General features: G+C 38.4%; 2 protein-coding genes across 8 annotated transcripts in view; one reads left to right on the top strand and one right to left on the bottom strand.

The window, feature by feature from the left end:
* The first annotated feature begins 588 nt into the window (after nt 1-588).
* LOC127944160 (prepro-urotensin II-gamma-like) lies at nt 589-1,995 on the top strand. The gene is made up of 4 exons (XM_052539967.1): nt 589-871; nt 1,460-1,573; nt 1,698-1,741; nt 1,855-1,995. The coding sequence occupies exons 1-4, from the start codon at nt 766-768 to the stop codon at nt 1,966-1,968; spliced, it is 378 nt and encodes a 125-aa protein (XP_052395927.1). The 5' UTR covers nt 589-765; the 3' UTR covers nt 1,969-1,995.
* Nucleotides 1,996-4,319: 2,324 nt separating this feature from the next.
* The window catches only part of LOC127944769 (calmodulin-binding transcription activator 1-like), a 355,510-nt gene continuing 339,349 nt past the window's right edge, over nt 4,320-20,480 (bottom strand). For 2 of the 7 annotated variants that reach the window (XM_052541010.1, XM_052541004.1), the window contains 13 exons: nt 16,467-16,627; nt 15,982-16,172; nt 15,786-15,864; nt 15,331-15,682; nt 14,020-14,504; nt 13,373-13,551; nt 12,309-12,552; nt 11,801-11,872; nt 11,579-11,599; nt 10,924-11,123; nt 10,645-10,719; nt 10,282-10,312; nt 4,320-8,562 (listed from right to left, as the gene is read on the bottom strand). In XM_052541010.1, the coding sequence (XP_052396970.1) occupies nt 8,530-8,562; nt 10,282-10,312; nt 10,645-10,719; nt 10,924-11,123; nt 11,579-11,599; nt 11,801-11,872; nt 12,309-12,552; nt 13,373-13,551; nt 14,020-14,504; nt 15,331-15,682; nt 15,786-15,864; nt 15,982-16,172; nt 16,467-16,627 (2,123 nt within the window). In that variant the 3' untranslated portion in view covers nt 4,320-8,529. The remainder of the gene's footprint in view (nt 8,563-10,281; nt 10,313-10,644; nt 10,720-10,923; nt 11,124-11,578; nt 11,600-11,800; nt 11,873-12,308; nt 12,553-13,372; nt 13,552-14,019; nt 14,505-15,330; nt 15,683-15,785; nt 15,865-15,981; nt 16,173-16,466; nt 16,628-20,480) is intronic. The other 5 variants (XM_052541006.1, XM_052541008.1, XM_052541007.1 and 2 more) reach the window with 5 other exon arrangements.

The following is a 20,480-nucleotide window of genomic DNA, read 5'->3' on the forward strand; positions in this document are numbered from 1 at the left end:
TTCAGGGTGCATCGAGTGTACTGTGAATTTGTGTTTAATTTTGGGAGCAATAAAGCAAGGAAATTCCCCCTGAGAGCAATCTTAAATCACCTAAAACGTTCAGATGAAGTCAGACTGTGACGTACATCCTTTTAAAACGACTCTTCATTTCTTACATCTGCTCTGTCTGATTAAACTCCATGCTTTATAAATGTCAAATGTGCATCACTAATACATATTTGGCAGTGGGTGATAAATGTTACGGTCACCTTAGCAGACAAGTAATCTGAACTTTATATCCCTGCGTGTCATTTTTATTACCCTCATTGACATGAAATTCCCAATAAAATATTCGAACCTTTGCATGGGTTAACCAGGCTTTTCTCTGAATTCAAAGAGATGTATTTAAAAATGTTTCCAATGTAAAATAACTAGATTCATGGGCTAAATAGGTTGACTGACATATTCATAAATTAATCGCTTTATGTGTTCTGTTGTCTCAAGAGGTAGTAGATAGACATTTGCACACCTGAGTCCTCCAATTTACAAATTCAGTAAAACAGGTCAATGAGATTCAAAGGTCATAAAGCCTCCATGGCCTGCTATAGCAGTCATCCTGATTTATTCACAGATATAAACTCAACAGAATCCACATTTTAAACTCTCTATAAAAACACTTGATTATGATTCACTCAGCTTTGGAAGAGTGGTATATAAGAAAAGAGAGCATTCATCTGCCTCATTCACCAAAGCTTGACCTGAAAGGACCTTCGGCCTGCTGCAGAGATGATCTGTAACCTGCTTCTGTCCTGCTCTGTCCTCCTGATCTCCTGCAGTCATCTGTTAGCACATCCTGTTACAGACACAGCTGACATGACTTACAGCGGCCCTGGTGAGTGCATTCAGACATCATGTTTCAGACACTATCTGTCTATCTATCTATCTATCTATCTATCTATCTATCTATCTATCTATCTATCTATCTATCTATCTATCTATCTATCTATCATATATATATATATATATATATATATATATATATATATATATATATATATATAGTATGTGATTGTGTGTATGTGGTTATTCTTCTCCCCTGGCTAGTTTATTGAATATTTGTATATATATTAGATATTATTTTGCAAAGTTGTGTTCATGGATGTTCAGGATCTATGGATATCCTTCTTTTTATGTTACCAATAAATGTATTTATTGAATTATATAATGGTTAAGTGCATTAAGCATTTGTTTTTGTCCAAGTAGACAATCTTAGAACAGTCTCTGTCTCTTTTTGTGAGTGTGTGTGTGTGTGTGTTTGTGTAGTTAACCACTGATACAACATACATTTTCATTGACAACTGGCTTAAATAAGTGCAGAGGGTGCAAAAATGTGACATTAATTTTGTGATATATAATATCCATATAGGCGAATCTGCTGTAGGTGATGAAATAATTTGTGTCTCATTGCTGCTTTATTTAGATTCAATGGAAGAGGCCGGAAGGGTCAGTCCAGATGATTTCTTTGCCTCTGATCTCAATGAACATCTGCACAGGGTGGCAGTCTCGGGATATTCCCAACTGCTCAACCAAGAGAGTGAGACTCATTTATCTGACACAGACATTTAATCTCAAAAGTTTCAGTGTTACTGAAATTTCCTCTGTAGGTGAAAATAAACAGCTCTTTTGTACCTTGAAGGCTCATACTGTTCTTTTCACAGATATCAAAGTGCCTGGACAGATTCCTAGAGAGGCTCTTAGAGAGGTAAACAAAATAACAATCTCCAAGCATGTAAATAATGCTGTCAAGGTGTATTAACTTGCTATATTACCTTTTCATGCAAATATGTGAGCAACAGCCTGTGTTTCTCTTTTAAGTTACTGTTAGAAAAACCATATCGCCTCATTCCTCCCAGTGGTCTGTGGGGCATCAGGAGACAGTTCAGAAAGAGAGGTGGCGGTGCGGATTGCTTCTGGAAATACTGTGTTTGAGGCATATAAGCTATAAATAAAAGCAAAAATAAAATTATAAAAAAATGAATAAAAAGCCTCAGTTCTTTGTCCATAATGTTGTTCCCATTTCCCTTTAAAAATCAAAGTACTGAATTCACATTTGTAAATATTTTGTAACTCCTTTTATTTATTTTCTTACAATGAGTTCTTCATGTGGATGAGATTTGTGTGTAAACCTGGTAGCTTTGGATTTACTGATTCAAGCATTTTTGAGACAGATGAATCAAACAATGACTATTCTTCAACCTTGTGGGGCTGGACATCCACTTAGCTGGAGAAGACAAACGGAATCTAGATGCATCTACGGACTCACTGAACACACGCACAAAAAGAAAAATACAAGCCAAAGTTAAGCTACGATGTGTTCAACCCCACTTGGTTATTTTATTCCATTTATATAAAATATTAATAATATATATTGATATAAATACATGTAAAATTTCCATTGCATAAAAGGTTATTTATAGAGGAAAATTGTTCAAAAAATATTCTGTAGTGTACATTAAGAATTTTTTTTGGGGGGGGGGGGGGGGGGGGGGGGGCCTTAATGGCCTTAAAGAAATATAATGTGCTGCTGTTTTATAAGAACAGCATGTCAGTGGTTATTTGTTTACCTGCTGTGGACTCTTGAGGGCAAGGCTCTATGTATTGCTACTCCAAGACCAGACAGGTCTCTCTTCTCCAGATCCTCAGTATTAGGCCACAGAACCTCAGGAGAGTCCATCAGCTCTGTGTCCTGATCCTCCTGCTCATTGACTGGAGTCATTGCTCTCATGAGCTCTGTCAACTAACGGCACACAAACACACACACACACACACACACACACACACACACCTCTCTGACAGTGTGTGCAGCAGTGTGTACAGGCTGACTGTCACCCCATAAAACACACAGCAGCACCAGACTGACAGACACGGTGAATGTGAATGAAATCCCTTCATTATATCTGTAAAAATGAACACAGTCATAATGATGCACTAATAAATGAGGCCCCTAAAAAGTAATCATTTCATGAATAAAATAAATATATAAATTACAGGATAAAAGAAAATAGTCAATAAATCATCTTTTACGCATTAAACACAAATATATAATAATTATTCAATTTAATAGTAGAAATAATATATAAATAAATAACAAAAATGTTAAAAGTATAACACGTAACTTACAATAATTAAATTATATAATAAAAATATAAATGAAAATAAAAAACAACTTTGGAATGTGTATATTTGTAATAAGATTTACTTAAAATATGGTCATATTTAATGATGAATTTGTTAATGTATCCATTTTTTTAATAAAATGTTTAGTTAATTGCTACACACACACTATATATATATGTAACATTTGTACATATATATGTATATATATATATATATATATATATATACACGCATAAATATATATATACAAATATTACAAACATTAGACATTTTCAGTTGTTGATAAAAAAAAATTCAGATATGTACATGTAGAGCTGTATTATTATTTTCTCTCTACAAAACATACTGTATTATGATATAAGGATTAGTGCAAACAAGCAAATTAGAACTGAAATAACTGAGAATGATATAACAGACAAAAATATCAAAAACTTTGTTCCTTACCTGAACATCCTCCAGTGATTCCCAGGTGGTTGTTGTGCAGAATACAGATCTATACTGAAGTCTTCACACTTTATATCCTTAGAGGAGTCTGACCAATAACCACGTGTTTGGAGTCCAGAGGGCAGTTACCTGGCCCATAAACTCTGCCAGTAACTGACCCCTTCACTGTCCCCTATTCTGTTGTTAATAATAAAGCAAAAAATGCCTTTTCAGCAAAAGCATAAAAATGCACACATGACATGTATGACAGCAGTCATTTCCTGTTCCATAAGCTATCATTCCCATAAACGTCCACCATTCCTGATCACACAAAATAACTAACCATTGTTATAGTTCAAGGAGACCTTTAAATGACCTTTCCCTAATTCATGATCACGATTCATTAAACATAATGTATTCATTTTGACCTAAAACTGTCATGAATGGAGGATGCAGTGTGTTACAGTGACCAGCAGGTGGCTCAACTCAAATAATTTCACCTGAAATATAATTATTTTCCTAAACTAGTACAGTTAAAATAATTTTCCTTTAGCTTAGTTAAAAAGACACTAAAATAACGTGGAAACAGGCTTTTCTTAAGTTTTTCCTCTTTTATTATTTTACAGCAGAAAGAATATAAAGCATTCAGAAAACATCTTTCATATTTTAAGGGCAATTCAAAACATTTTTCATGGCTTCAGCAGCTGAATTCTCTCTCTCTCTCTATCTTTTTTAAAAAAAAAAACATATCCATCGGTCCAGTGACTCTTTAACATGCACAATTACAAAAATAAACTGATCAAACCAGGGGGAAGGAAGAAAAAGAAAAGACGAAGAAAAAACAGGGGTCATTAGGAAGGGAGAGGGCTACACAATCGGGAAAGACAGAGAAAGACAGCTAAAGAGGAGAGGAAAAGTAGATCTAACACTAGTTTAACATGCAAAGTGTAAAGAGCCCCAAGTGTAGCTTGTAATAAAAGCAGGGCCGCTATTTTGTGAAATGGATGAAAACGTGCAGCTGAAGGGTGTCATATAAGCACTGGCCTTAAACTACTGCATTCTAATCTCACAATACTGGCATTTGCATAAGAGTAAATCAGCTACGTGTGTCCAACAAATCGCTGTCTCCATCAGGTCTACAGGCCTCCACTTCAGGAATTGCTTATTGCTCTGTGTCCATGAGTGGTGGGATGTTTCCTAGGGCCCTACTTCCCCTTTTCTAAAGAATGGATGCGTAGGAAAGTCAGTCTCTGTTCGAAGTTGTTGATGCGACAAACAAAACTGATGAGGTATCTTCTGTGGGCTAAGCTGTGATACCGTTAAAGCTGAACCAGACTAGTCCAAATGAACCCGTATGCGACCAGATGAGGTTATTGTCTGGCGTTTATAAACTACAGCTATTGTTTTAAATGTTTTAAAATGTCTATATATGCTTATAATAAAGTGATGGTATTCATGAATCGATCTGAGCAGCATTTTTCATTATTGTGATACAGTATATCCACGGCAGTGTGTTTATAGAGTGACGCTGCATGGAAATGAAACATCCATACGTATTTACACAAGCACGAGACGCATTCTAGTAGACCTGCTCTATTCCAACGGGCTTTATTACTCTTATACAACACCAGTCAGTGGCGCGCTTTCGACAAATCGATTTTTATCGACATACATCAATTTAGCTCACATAGTTGATTACAAAAGGCGAACAGCATGACATGTTCAGAATCACAGTAATTTGATCAGGACAGTCTGGCTCGTTTCCCAATAAGCAGCAACTAATTCTCAAGTGACTTGCTCTATCTCCCCTTTTCTCCAGTTTGGCACCTGAGTAAGATACAAAAGTGAACCCGAGGTTTCAACTGCACCAGTGCCATGGACACTTTACCGTGGATATGGACACAGTTCTGTGGCGCATGCTTTCTTATGAGGTACACGTTTTTTTAAAACCTGTTTTTGTGGTGGAGGCTAGTTGAAAAAACAAGGAATGTAAATGTAAAGTGGGGTGAAACTGAATTCGAAAAGGAAACACGAAGCAAAATTTTATTAAAAAAAAAAAAAAAAATGCTGCCCCTGTTTATCTGTCAGCAAAGTTACGTTTCGAAGCCCTCGGTCTGTTTCAAGTTCCTCAACCCAGGAAACCAGCTGCTTTACAGAACAGTAGGTTATTTCTTCGACAAGTCTATACCTGACTACCAAATCTACAAAATAAGCATGCTTTGGGTGCTGTATCAGCCTCCCGTTTATCTATGTTAGTTACCCATGCAAGCATAATAAGTCTCGAGTTGCCACCGCAGTGCATCAGCTGACAACCTAAACTGCTACCGGAATGACGAATGCAAGGCAAGAACCAGCCGGACTGACATCTGCAGTCCTCGCGGATTCATCTGGCAGTTCCAATAGAGGATGTGAGTTATGACGAAGCCATAACCTCCTGGTGCGCTAAAATGAAACAAAGCACGGACAAAGAAACGAGTTACTTAACGAAAAATAAAGACGAACAGACTATAATTCACTTCTCGCTAATGCCAGTCCATCGCAAACCTCACATGCAGACTGACATGGCTCGCTGGATTTAGAATATGATCAGGCACTTCCAACATAAGCAATACTCTGAAGAATTCATTTACATATCATTCTCTTGAACAGAGACGCAAATACAAAATATGACAAAAAGCATTTTGACACAAGGGGAAACTGAAATGTACACAATTTTAGTGCATTAGAAATCATTTGCATTTTGTGGGAGCGTTTTCATAGACTTCCCCTTGTTCAAAAGCAACAGCGACACCTGCTGTTGAAAGTAACATTACTGCTGAAATTGATTGATCTTTGGAGGTCTACCAGGCCTTTGACGCTGATGTTTTAGCACCAAAAGAAACCCGTTCAAATGCATAACAGAGAACCTAAACTTTCAGTCAGTGTAGCAGTGTGGATTTCTAAGTTATGTCATTATTTCAGCTTCTTTGTCTTTACTGTCAGCTCACAGGTTCTTTTTGCACATCTTATGGAATAAGACTGTAACACTTAAAGCTGCATAATGCTGCTATAAGCTCTAATACCTGCATTCATAACAGAAAAACATACTTTTCAACATAATTTCAATGCCATAATAGAAAAAAGACTTATTCAGACTTATGAAACACAAAACAAATATACATTACAAATATACCAAATGAGATAGGTGATACTCTAAGATCCTTCCTGTGTTGATGGGTTATGCGAGTGAATCTGATCATGTTTTATCATGTGATTATCTGTTCAGCAATGATTCACTTTCTTTAAGCAGTAGCATTCACATTACTTGGCACCGTTGGCAAAAAGGTTCGTTGGTAGCCCAGAAAAAAACAGACAGATGTAAACATAACCTAATGATCATTTTGCCTTTTCTCCTACCTCATAAATACAGTATTTTTCAGAATTGCAGGAAAGTCATGCTTTAGCCAAAAATGTTCTTCTCAAGAACATTCAAAATAAAATACTCTTATAGTGAAATAATTTTACAGAGCATAGCCACTAATGCTTTTGAACTCTTTTTTGTATCTTTGTTCGTTTTCGTCATGCACATCCAGTAGCTTGACTTTATTCCCGGTATTTACACTATGTACAAACGATACAGCCATACTTCTTAGGCATTCAAACAAAACTATACAAATATTCAGATTTTGACGCCAATCTGTTTTGATCCCTTTCAATGAGTAAAATAATATATTTCTAAAATACAATCCGGCTTAGATAAATGTTTTACTTTGCATACCAGCAACCCTTTTTATGTACAGGAACCGCTCAATTGTCAAAAATATGGATTTGTCTAGTCTAACCCTGGGTGTTGAGACCCTTCAAAGTATGTCAGAGATAACAAGGCAATGCATGTAATTTTCCCTTAAACAGTTTAGAAAACCTCTCAAGTTGATTTTCAACTGAACCAAAGCTTCACCAGTGACTGTTCAACATTGGATTAACAAAAGAAAACTTTACAAACTTGCCAATAGTAAATGATGGGCAGAGGTGATGACGTGGTGTCTCCAGTACATTCATGTAGTTAAAAACTAAACAAATAAAAAGACTGTGGCCTAGTTTCAAGCAAGCATAAGACAAGATCTGCCTGGAGCGATTCATTGTTCTATGATGTCTTGCTAACTTTGAACTGGCTGAATTTCATCAATTTGAAAATGGTTGTTGATTAAAATTGTATGTATACCTATATTTTTTCCACACGTCTTGTTAGCAAAATAACATCAGTATTTGACACATCACGCGAACCTACTAATATCCCTCTTACATTCATTAGCTACCCAGTCCCCTTTTAGCTAAGAGAAGACAGGCAACTGTAAGGGACAGACCGGAAGAAGTTTCTGACTAATTTGTTTGGTTGTGGAGTAAAGCATGTAAAAAAACTAATTCATGAATTATTCAGCATTTTTGGTAACCCACTAAACACATCTTGTGATCTTTTGAAAACAATCAAATACTCCCGGAACAGGTCCGGCCATGTTTGTGTCAACTCCATATTTTGGCATATTCTTTCTTTTTCTTCCTTTCTTCATTCATCTTCTCTTTACGAGCAACTAAAGAGCAGGACTTCCATTCCTTATTTTTCCTTGTGTAACAAAACATTTAATGCTCATCCAAAATAACAAATCAATCCATTAAAAAGTGCAAAAAATGCCACGAAGCAAATGTTGTTCCTCCTAAAACAACATCCTTAGAGTTTGTTTTCATCCACAGCAGCTGGCTCTTTCCTTCATAAAAGAAACATAGAAGGAGTAAAGAGATATGAAAAACAAAGTTGTTCGACGAAGTATCAGTCATACAGTTATAGTAAGAGTTGCAGTGTTCTTGCTTTTTTTTTCTCTCTCTCTTGTAAAACGTCTCTGGTTGAAACTGAAAAACTGAAAGGAAGAGTCTGAGGAGTAATGTCACACTGTGAGGGGGCTCTTCTGGACGCTTTCATGTTCCCTGGCCTTTCTCAATTCTCTCACTCTGAAAAACAACAGACAGATATTGAGGGACACAGATCTCACATCTCAAGTCAATTTAGCTTTTATCTCAGAGAGCAGAGAAGGTCAGATCAAGCAAACGTTTAAAAGAGTAGTTATTTCTTATGTAGAACACAAAAGCAGATTTTTAGCAGAATGTCCAAGCTGCTCATTTCCATACGATAAAACTGAATGGCTGTCCCTGTCATACACTGTATATAAATAGTGCTGTCAAACAATTAATCACATCCAAAATAAAAGTGTTATACACATAATATATGTGTGTGTACTGTGTATATTTATTATGTATTAATAAATACACACATATGCATGTCTATATTATATGTTATATTTTATAAGAAAAATGTTTTGTTTTTATATAAAATATTTATATGTATACATAATATAAATTCACAAAGTCACTAACATCTTGGATGCCCTGGGGGTAAGCAGATAAACATCAAATTTTCATTTTTGGGTGAACTATCCCTTTAAGAAAACCCATTGAAATCTTTAAATATCCAGCACAGTGTGTACAAAACATTTTTGAAGATTGATTGTTATGAGTTTTGCATAGTTAAATGTGGAACACTTAGCCAGCTAAAATCTGCATTTGTTTTAAATTTTAATATATTTTAAATGTAATTTGTTCCAGTGATAGAAAATCTGAATTTTCAACATCTGTACTCCAGGCTTCATTGTCACATGATCCTTGAAAAATAATTCCAATATTTTAATTTAGAGCTTCAGAACAATTTCTTCATTTTTTTGGAAACCAGTAGTGTATTTAATTTAATATAATAATTATTATAATAACATAATTTGTTTGAAAGAACACTCTTCTGGCCAGTGCTCCAAGCAAAAGTTCAATGAAGATTTGTCCCATTTTCTTCATTGCCTCACCTTGTAAGTTTCTGCAGTAAGTAGAAATATAGGACAAAAAGCTTTAAATAGTATGCATTTCATATAATACAAAATCTGAATTCTGAAACCTTCTCATCTCGACGCGTTTGACAAGAAACTAAAGCTGTCTGCTGATTATTCCGTCAACTTTCTTTTGAAATATGTTGCTCAAACATGTGATGAAATATAGACCAACTTAGTTTTTGTACTAAACTTTGATATTTTTGTTCACAGATATCATATCTACTACCAAAAATTTAAGAGAGATAGAAAGTCAGTTCCCACTGCAGCATGTGCAATAATACAGGCTTTAGCTGAACTAGTCAGAACAAAAGTACACAAGCCAGAGAGGCAGTCAGTTTTCTCTGGGTCACATTCCCCAGCATGCCTCAGAGCAAGACTCATTATCATATATTCATGCAATATCGTTTAAACCAAACAACCTTCTGTTCTTCCGTCTATCTTATCTCTTTCTCTTTACAAATAAAGGAAGTAAAGGAAACTTAAATAATCAAGACAGGAGAAAAAGGTGCTTGTTTAATGTATTGTCTCAGTTGTTAGTGTATAGCAAGACATAACCAATATCCTGATGGCGATCATATGCTCAGGCCCTTGATCTCAGTCATCTGTGTGTCCAGTTGGTTGCTGTCATGCAAGCAGGCATCAAGCAGTGGTGATGAAGGAGCAAGAGGGGATAGGAAGGTGGTCTTTGTGTGTGTGTGTGTGTGTGTGTGTGTGTGTGTGTGTGAAACGAGCGAAAAGGAGGGAGAGAGAGAGAGAAAAAAAGGGAGACATACTGAATCACTAAGGCTGCACTCACCCGCTTGAATAGTCTATGGTCCATCAAGGGGCTTTGCATTAACAGCAAAACAACACCAAACAGCTATTAGCACACAGCAGATATCACGATGGAGAAGGAGGGTGAGGAAAAAGAGCCAAGGAAAGGGAGGAGCACCTCTCACTTATCCACTCATGAATAATGAATCACACTTTCAAGGATGAAAATAAGTTCCGTTATTATGAAATAAAATAGTTTTAACACAACAAAGAAAAAAAAAAGAAATAAAAGAAAATACAGAAACAAAACATGAAGCTTTCCAAGTGTCACATGTGTCTCAGCTGTGTTTCAGGTAGTGGATAAATGGCATGGCCAGTAGAGGGCGATGTGGCGGTGGGAGAATACCTGTGGCGGCAACGGCGGAGGAACCTCATGATCTTGCGGGCGGCCTGATCCTGCCTCTTTGTGAGAAGACTGCTTCTGAAACAGAAACATCGCACTTAAACACATTTAATTTCGCACATTACATCTTATACATGGATAAAATATCTTGCAGGGCATGTCTTATGGAACAGTTTCATATGAGCTATTGGCCGAGTTCAAAACATCAAACACCAGTTGGAATCAGATTCAGACCGTATTAAGAGGGAGTGATTAATCACATGGCAGTGTATTGAGTGCTACCTGAGTTTGTGCTGGACCAGTGCTGCGGTGGCCGGTCTGTGGTGGGGCCTCAGCCGGCCAAACTTCCTGTAGCTGCGGTAGCACTGCTGGATCAGCACGGCCGCCCGCCGGCTCTGCTGGAACTTCTTTTGCTCGTGGTAGCTGCGGAACTTACTCTGGATAAGGATGGCGGCCTGCGTCATCTTCTTATAAAGTGCATACTGATATATAAACACATTAATAAAGACATTAATGACAAAAGTATAATTCTGCCCTGTTCAACGCACATTGGCCACATACACACTGCAAAGTTTAGAAAGTGACAATCACATTTTAACAACACGAGGGTGAGTTAATGATACCTAATTTGTAATTTTTCGGTGGATTATCACTTCAGATATTCTGATTTACAGTTAACTGTGACAGCTCTAATATACGTTTTGTATTTCTCATTTGCATTTTGTACCCTCTAAAATTTTCCGTGGACCCCCTAAAGAATCTTGCAGCTATCTGGGGGTCTCCAGTAACAATCTGATTGGCCTCTTTAGTTCAGCGTATATGGAGCGTCCCTTGCAACTATGTATGGCACAGTGTGTACGTGGCCATTGTTATTTAATCAATTTTAATATTTGTGTAGACAAAAGAAAATCTGCTTTAAATAATGCATGAAAAATACCTTCAAGGCTATCCATGTTAGCTTGCGAGGGGAAAAATATAGATTTGTCATGAATGGGAAACCGTATGACCTTGCACCAAGAGCTCTCCAAGAGCTTTAAACAACAATTCCCATTACAGGAGGCCTTACAATTGACTCAAGTGCATTTGCTGGAGCTTGACATATTAAGCAGACATCCAGCAAAGGCAGGAAAAGCAAAGTCAGAGCATCTTAAAGGATTACCTGCTTGTACTTCCTGTAACAGCGCTGAATGACAGCGGTGGCTACTTCCTGTTGCTCGCGCAGTGGGCGTCCCTGCAGGAAGAGAGTTAAATTGGTTAGTCTGAGGAGCGGGCAACACTTGGGAGACGCCCACTAGGCTGTTCACTTACAGGAGAATGAAAGTGATAGAGAAAAGACACCCCTCTTGCATAGCTGCAGCTGGTGCTGAGAGAGCAGACAACTCTGAGCACAAGTGTCAGTTTGGCCATCTGGTGAATCTTTGTGGGAACACATTTCAGGCAGCAATCACTCCTTATATAAAGCCAGGCCATGCGCTGGTTAAGCCACCTTACCCATGCTGATGCTGTGGGGACTGACTACTCTGTGACTGTGTGTTTATGATCTCATAAGTAAGGACAAAGCAGGAAGGAGACAGAGGGTTCCTACCAATACCTGTGCATAGACATTTACATCCTGTTTCTATTCACACATCAACACAGTGCATAGCACCCGAGCCCCTGGCCTGTACCTTGTACTTGCGAAAAGTGGTCTGCACCAGCCGTGCAGCTTCGTAGAGCTCCCTCTGCTCGGGGTCGGACAGTGTGAGCTGGGCTAGCTCTCTCTCCACTTTGCTGTTGGAGGCTCTGAGAAACTCACTCCACTCAGATGGAGCAGGCAAGGCCGGCTTCTCAAATGGGCCCTCACGCATGGGCGAGTTACCCGGGCTCAGGCTAGGGTTGGAGGGAGGCGTCAGGGGTTCACTGTATATGGGACTGCTCAAAGAAACAAAACACACATACATACATACATACATGGAGTTAGCAGGGTCTAGACATAAATGTTATTTCTCTGAATGTTTTTTGATATTTAGTATAATTATTTTGAGAAAAATGTCATGTTATATAAATTATATATACACACTACTGTTCAAAAGTTTGAGGCCTGGAAGGATTGTTTATGTTATATATATATATATATATATATATATATATATATATATATATATATATATATATATATATATATATATTTTTTCCAAATGTAATTTATTCCTGAAGTGCCATGTGATCTTCAGAAATATCTAAAGATTCTAATACGCTGTTTTGGAGCTCAATAAGCAGTTGTTACTATTATCAATGCTGAAAACATATTAACATTGTTGAAAACATTACTGTAACTGCGCTGCTTAATATATTTTTTTAAAACCTTGATACATTTTTTCAGTGCACTTTAATGAAAAAAGTTCAACAGATTAAAATATTTTTATTGCTATGTTCTCATTAATTAATTGTTTAAAAGTTCTTTATTTCTTTTTAGAATTTTCAAAAAGAGTTAGAACTAAATCTACATCATTGCCTTTTTGGTTCATGCTATATATTAATGCTTCATGTACTTGTTCAGAGACTTTTCACATACATCGTAAGGTGTTTTATATTTTTGTATTGAAAAATTCTGAAATCTTTGAATATTGAAAATACTTTTATTCAAAATCTATTTTTGAATTGACAAACGAGTAGCTAGTAAATTCTGCATTCACCAGCTGGTCACTGCATATTAGTTCATATGTATATTAAAGTAATGATGTCCACTAACCTAAAGTGGATGATGCTGGGCAGGTGTTCCACGTCTCCCAGGTAACTGGCTAGCCAGCTCATGGTGTTGGTGAGCCCACTGTTGTCCAGAGGTCCAGACTCCATGGTTGGAAAATGTTCCCGCTTGATACGCTCTGGAGTGGCATCAATGATGTGCTCTGCCAGGCTCATCATATTCGCCTGCGAGGAACACAAACACATGCATTCAGTGTTACACAAGCACAGACTTTCTGTTGTTACAAAATGCACACATACTCACAAACCCGTCAGATCAATCAAGCGCAAGGATGTTTACTTTGGAGGAACACACTACTACAGCCCCTCTATCCCCATAGAGTGACAGAGATGTATGGGGCTGGACTAACTCCTGGCAATGGGAACAAATCAATGGCAGAAGTGTATTTTGTGGTGACAAAGGTCTTGGCAGAGAGTAGGGCCGTGGCCACCGCTCTCTAATGGTGATTTCACATGACAGCAGGATGGATGGTGCTCCATATTCCCCTTGGCCTTTCTATGCTTGTAGCTGTGATTGTTTGCAGAGTCTATTTAGTGACAAATGTATCAGTACAGGTGTACATGAGGCTGGCTGACTGTAAGCGAGTGCCATTCAGGGCACCTTATGAGTTTGCTTATGTGCACTTTTCTCACCTGCAGGTCCTCCATGTGAGAGAGGCAGTCCTGGTTCTCTAGATCCTCCTTGTAAGAAAGTATCTCAGTGTCAACTATCTCTCTCTCCACCATTCCCAGCATGCTAAGGGGTTCGCCACGCTGTCGCAACCGACTGGCCAACTTCTCCTTCCCTATGCCGCTGATGCCACTGTTCCTGAGCCCTTCTCTAGTGGCCCATTTATGCCCTCCACGGTAATAGGCCATCTTGGCTTGCTGGATGCCCACTGTCCCCAAACCCTCCTCAGAGACACTCTTATCCGGGCTGGATGGAGTGGAAAAAAGGGTCTTTGGGCTGGTTGACAGTTTATGTGTCTGCTGTTCCATGTTCAAGGAAACAGACATGGGTTTATCCAGCTGTGCTTGCACAAGCTCAGGGTTGGGCTTGTGTTTTTTGGCGAGGGGGAGGTCCCGCTGGCACTCGTTGCTGTAGTAGCTGGAGGGCTCTGATCTTGGTCTTCTTAAATCTAGGCACAAAAGAGAAAGATAGTTGCACTCAGAGGAGAGCATGGATACTCTGAGGTGCTATTAGTGATAATCTAAAAAACAAGACAGTTGGAATTAGATTATGCAGCAAGAGTTCACTTAAGCAAATGTAATAAGGTATTACATTAAGCAAGAAAATGTGTTATAATCTTTTTAGAAAAGCAAGTTCATCTGTTTTCTAAATAGTGCAGCTTTTCCAGTAATGAGCTACAAGTAGTGTTTTTTTTTAACAAGTAGCCTTTACAACTTAGTGAGCTCTCCTAAAATGACCCCTTTCTGTCTCGTATGTAGCGCTGGAAAGTCTGATTAATTTTAATGAATTACCTCAGTCAGATGGTGTGTAAATGAGCTAGTTCAAAAAGATGAGTGCAGATATCCCTGGCATTTCTCCTCTTTTCTATAACAAATTGTTTGGTTAAATGCTGCTGTTCGCTAATGATTTTCTTTTTTTCCAATATATTACTTTTTTTTGTTGAACTTAATGTACATTTTTCTGTTAATGTTTAACGTTGTCAACCTCCTCAAGATTCATTCGCTCTCAGTAAAGACATTTAAGTCACAGAAGAGTTGATCTTAGCCATTGACTTCCACTGTTTTTTTCCCTCCATACTATGGATGTCAATGGCTGCCATCAACTGTTTGGTTGCCAACATTCTTCAAAATATCTCCTTTGTGCTCAACAGAAGAAAGAAAGTCATACAGGTTTGGAACAACTTGAGGCTAAGTAAATTAGCTTAGCTTAAATGAGCTTTTATGCATTTAGCAACTTTTTGTTAGCAGATTGCTAACTACTTTAGAGGTTCTCACCAAGGTTCTGGTTGGTGCAAGGGGTTGCAGTAGTGGTGTCTGTACCAGTGTTCTGCCCGCTGGGGGCCACCATACTGTCGCTGCCCCAGCTGACCAACCAGCTGTTAGAGGTGGGGATGTCAGGATTGGGAGAGAAAGACATGCTAGAGGTAGGGGGTAAGGAGGATGGGGTCTGCTGCTGCTGTTCCTCCCTCTGGAGCTGCTCCAGACACTCTGCCAGCTTGGTGTGGCCACGGGAACGGGCGATGGAGAGGGGCAGGCGCCCTAGAGAGTCTGGGATGGCCAGTGCTCTCCGGTCCCACTTGTACAAGACCACAGCTGCCTCTAGGTGACCCAATGCACAAGCCCACATCTACAGCAAGGAAACAGAGAAAAATTGATATGGGAAAAGCAAAAAAAGGTACAGCTGATTGCCAAATTTACTAAGCTCAATTAAAACTGCTTGAGGAACACACCAGTGGAGTACAAGAGAAGTGATCCACGTTGAGAGGGTCCACCTCAAGTTCCAGATCAATGCTGTCTGCATGCTTCGTGCTGGATAAGACAACAAATACCATGTCTCATGCTTAGCAATGACAGGGGAAATAACACCAAATCAGCTAAAACATATTTACACATAGATGTAGACAGGTCTAAGTGTTCTTAACTCACCGCCATTTGATAAGAGTCTGGATGAGGGTGGCATAGCCTTGGCCTGCAGCAAGGTGTAGCAAGGTCATGCCCCGAAAGGTCTTGGAGTGAATCAGATGTTTGGATTTGGCCCAACAGGCCCTGTTCATCATCTTCTCACAAACAACAACCACACGACTCTCAAAAGAGCTTCCTGCTTGTCCCGAGACACACTGCAGAAGAAAATGGAGGGCCTGATATTTTCACAAACTACTAACAAATGGTCACAATCCACTGCTTTTTGCAATAGTTTTTATGACTCAAACAGAAAAGCTGCAGCCATAATAACTATGCTTTTTTATGATTTCAGAAGTATCAGAAGCAAAAACTGTTAGCAAAACATTATTTGCATTTTAAAATTTCATTTTAAGTACCATGATGGAAAGACTTTAATATACGATTGAACATATGTGCTGCTATTTTAAAATTCATTCTAATCACACATGTACCAATGACTGATACTATACCTGAGACTGGCTGTTAACACCTCCATTTCCACCTCCTCCTCCCCCTGCCCCTCCAGTCCCTGCTGTTCCTCCGCTGCCCTGCTGCTGCTGACCAGCCATCTCAGCCATCCTGTGCTCCATCTGTTCCAGACGCTCCAGGATGGACATTCTGAACTGGTTATCTGCAGAGGAACATTAATATCAGTTTAATCACAGTAGTGTAGAAAAAAAAAAGTAGAAAACTTGGGTTCCAACTTAAGTAAAGGATTCAAGTTAGCTACAAAATGTACAATTAAAAGAAAATAAGTCCGAAATATATTCTTCTTCAATCAGAGATGCAGGAGTAAAGTACCGGGACCAAGCACAGGTGAACTACAGTATAGCACCAGTACTATACAGTATTAGCCTGTTTCTGTGGCAACCTGCTGCTGCACGGTAACCAAGCGACAGGGGCATGCTGGGCTGTGGTTTGCTCCAGTGTCAGTTTTCTGATGAACGGAAAGGCACACTGAGAGATGGCAAAAGTGCAACAAGGTAGAAATAAAATCTAAATTGCCTGTGTAAGCAAAATGTATGTCTGTTGGACTAAAACATATATTTGTTTAATTCAGAGAGGCACGAATATCACAAAGCAGGCAGATGTTTTTGGTTGCCTGGTGAAAATGTCAGAAGTGGCGTTCAGAGGTCATGTACATAAAATTACACTGTTTGACAACTCAGTAAGAGTCTGGCTGCAACACGTGAACACAGAGTCTGTTCACACAAGTGCTGCTGTTGTTGTTAACTAAATGTTTTTGCTTAAAGCTAAATAGAAATATACATATATGTATGTGATATAAAATGACTAAAACCTAAATAAGACTAAAATTAAAATCAAAACTGGTTCACACACATAATAAAATGTTAGTGGTTCTTACCTATGTAAAAAATGCATCATCATGAAGCTAGGGAATTGTGGGTTGTTGCCAAGCTGTTGCTGTGTGGTTTCTATAATGTCCTATGTGATTTTTAGCACACTGCTACATAGCTTCCAGGGTGTTCCATGTAGTTGCTAGGGTGTTTCGTATTGATCCAGGTCAAAAGAGCCCAGTCAAAACTTGCCACCATGACTCCTGGGTGCTCTGGATTGTTGTAAGGCTGTTGTACTGAATGGTTGCTAGGGCATTTATTTATGGTGGTTACTTTGTCTGTAAAGCTTTCATTCAAGTTCACAGCATTAATCTGCAGGACATGTTATTTTCAAAAGTTTAATACTTGAAGTTAAGGATTTGTTCAAATCTCTTAAACCACCTTAAAGCCTTAATAACTACCATTAATAAACCTTGGTGGGTAAGGACTTGCATTATTATATTTCATTTAAACTATTACTTATTGAATCAGTGGGCTTTAGTCTGCTTGCACTTTGTGTTAAAACTTTATTCAGATATCATGCAAGAGAGACAGAAAGAGAGACAGAAGGAAAGTATGCTACCTAGAGACTAAAGTTGCCAAGAGAGAGGCCGTGTGGCAGCACCAGTTAGCAGCAGCATTGACATGTCTTTGTTCAGACACAGTGCTGCAGTCTGCTGCAGTGCAGATGATGTCATCTCCACCTGCTGCCACGAGTGTGCTCAAAATGCCACACACGTACACTGCAGAGGGAGAGGGGGTTAGGGGGAGGGCCTTTATTGCAGGGGGGTGGAGAAAGGGGAGGGACTACCACTCAAGAGCTGAAGCAACAACTTCCCATTTCTCCATAAATTACAAATGTGGCAGCTTATTAACACTGAGAGGAGATATTTAATGATATGAAATGAAATTCCAAACCCCAGGTTTCACATAACAATATATATTTTTTTCTATTGAAAAATGTGTTATCACTTCCGCTTTTCTGTTCCATAAGCTATTAACACACACTACTTTCTTCAATAATGGCCATAAAGAATAAACTGGTTATCAGAAGTATTAGGTCTACACAATAATCGTTAAACTGATAATTATATTGCAGACGATTATGCTTAAGAAGCAGAAATTGTGATCACAGTCAAAATATGATTAATTATGCAGCCCTTGGAAGAATTATTAAAGAAAAATTAAGATAAATTAGGTAAAACTAAACTGAACTGCATTCAAACCCAAAAGTGTGGCAATAAACTGTTTAAATCATCTGGATTCAGCCAGATTTACTGAACAGAAAATATTTTTTTCAAATAATAGGTTAGAGCAGTATGTTGCTTCAAAAAGCCTATATTTAAAAACATAGTGTTAACTGTGCATTACAACGTGTTTTTGGGTTCAGCATGTGCCAAATGACAAAAATAACACAGAAACTCTACTTTCGGCATCATGTCTGAGATTCTTCTAAGTGTGAATGCTGTAATTTATTAAGATGCCAAAGTGAATATGTGCTACTCACACCATGTGTGAAACAGGCCAATGTCACCATGTCTGTCTCTCCAGTGACTGCCTTGTGTGAGCTGCCCTAAACTACCTCCAACATTGCCTCCGGCTCCTGTTTAAGCTTTTCAACATCTGCTTCTGCCTCTATGCAACCACTACTTTTTCTCCTCCTCTTTTCATCCCTCCTTTAGGAATGACTCATGGGCAATGAGTCTCGTTCATGGACGTCAGACATAAAGTGTGTATTTGAGCCGAGAGATTCTGGGGAATAATGGCTGAGAAAGAGAGAGAGCTGGTAGACACTCAATGAGAGCAGATCTTCATTAAAGGTCTATTCACTATTTATTCCTGTGGGAGACTTGATGAGTCAGGAGCTGAAGACTCTGAGTGTGCGTTTATTTTCAGCTCAGGAACGGCTTCTATATCTTTGAGGATTCTGTCTATATACTAGTCAGATATACACAAACAAACACCACACACACCTGGAATTATCACAGAGATATTAATGCTCTGTCATTCACCAAAATAGGCTACCAGAGTTTCACTTTGTCTAGTTCACTCTTCCTTGCATCTGATAATGCTACCTGGGCTGCACTCATTTGTTGCAATAAACCACTGCAATAATGTAATGCATTAATATATAATTCTTTGCAAGAGGATATAAGTGCCTTGTGGGCGTACCTGTTTTCATCTTTCTGCTTCATTAATGTTTACAGTTTCCACTTAAATGAGATTATACATAAAGCTTGCTTTCATATATACATATGAACAAACTGTTTACTGCACGATACTATGTTTTTAAGAAATAAAAAATTTCAGACAGCAGTTTGAAATTTTTTTGTCACACATGACCAAATTACATGCATATCCAATTGCTCAAGTGGCATCCATTTGTCTTTTTAGAAATAAAGTCAGTTATTAGCATTGTAAAACCAATTTTGTGCTAAAAAATCTTAACTCCTGGCAATCTGATGACATGCTAAAAAAAGTAAGTAAGTTTCATTTCAGAATGAAAGGTCAAACTGAGTGCACTGCATTGAAGAATGCAGTATTCCAGGCAGTGTGTGCTGTTCTGTACTGCATATTTTGGAGAGTATGTTGTAGATAATCTGAGAATTCAATGCATACAGAAAACTATATACTGCAGGCTCATAAAGCAGTATGGTAGCATGCTGCTATTCTTAACAGAATCACATGTATGGCCATGTGGTGGATAATACCCCAGCTCTCCAGAATGATGGTGTTCTGGAGAACCCCCTTCCAGAATTAAGTTCCGCTGGTTGACGTAGGCTGGTATTTAGTGGAGGAGAGGGGGAGTGACGTTGGCAGAGGCTCTCCCAGCTGAGACCACCATCTGCACTCACCCTCTCATCTCAAGAACAGACGACATGAATAAACAGTATTATCATTCACTTCATAAGGATGAACTGTAAACTACGAGGATAATGCATAATCTCCAATACTGATCTGTCAAGTTACACATTACCAGCCCATAATGTAAGTACTGGCAATGTTAAATAGTGTGCTAATAGAATAATAGTATTCAGAATGAAAGACTGAATTTTTTATATATTATTAGAAAGACAAAAATATAAAATATAAACTAAAAATTTACAATTGCAGATGTTGGTCTCAGCTTGGAGAGCATCAGTGTTG

Source organism: Carassius gibelio, chromosome A23, assembly GCF_023724105.1.
Source record: "Carassius gibelio isolate Cgi1373 ecotype wild population from Czech Republic chromosome A23, carGib1.2-hapl.c, whole genome shotgun sequence".
In the NCBI taxonomy this organism is placed as follows: Eukaryota; Metazoa; Chordata; class Actinopteri; order Cypriniformes; family Cyprinidae; genus Carassius; species Carassius gibelio.

What these genes read in the sequence shown, in the direction of transcription:
- LOC127944160 (XM_052539967.1), top strand. Translation starts at nt 766, where the DNA reads ATGATCTGTAACCTGCTTCTGTCCTGCTCTGTCCTCCTGATCTCCTGC. An exon ending in CATGACTTACAGCGGCCCTG is followed by an intron (nt 872 to 1,459) that starts GTGAGTGCATTC and finishes TGCTTTATTTAG; the next exon opens with ATTCAATGGAAGAGGCCGGA. An exon ending in CTAGAGAGGCTCTTAGAGAG is followed by an intron (nt 1,742 to 1,854) that starts GTAAACAAAATA and finishes TTCTCTTTTAAG; the next exon opens with TTACTGTTAGAAAAACCATA.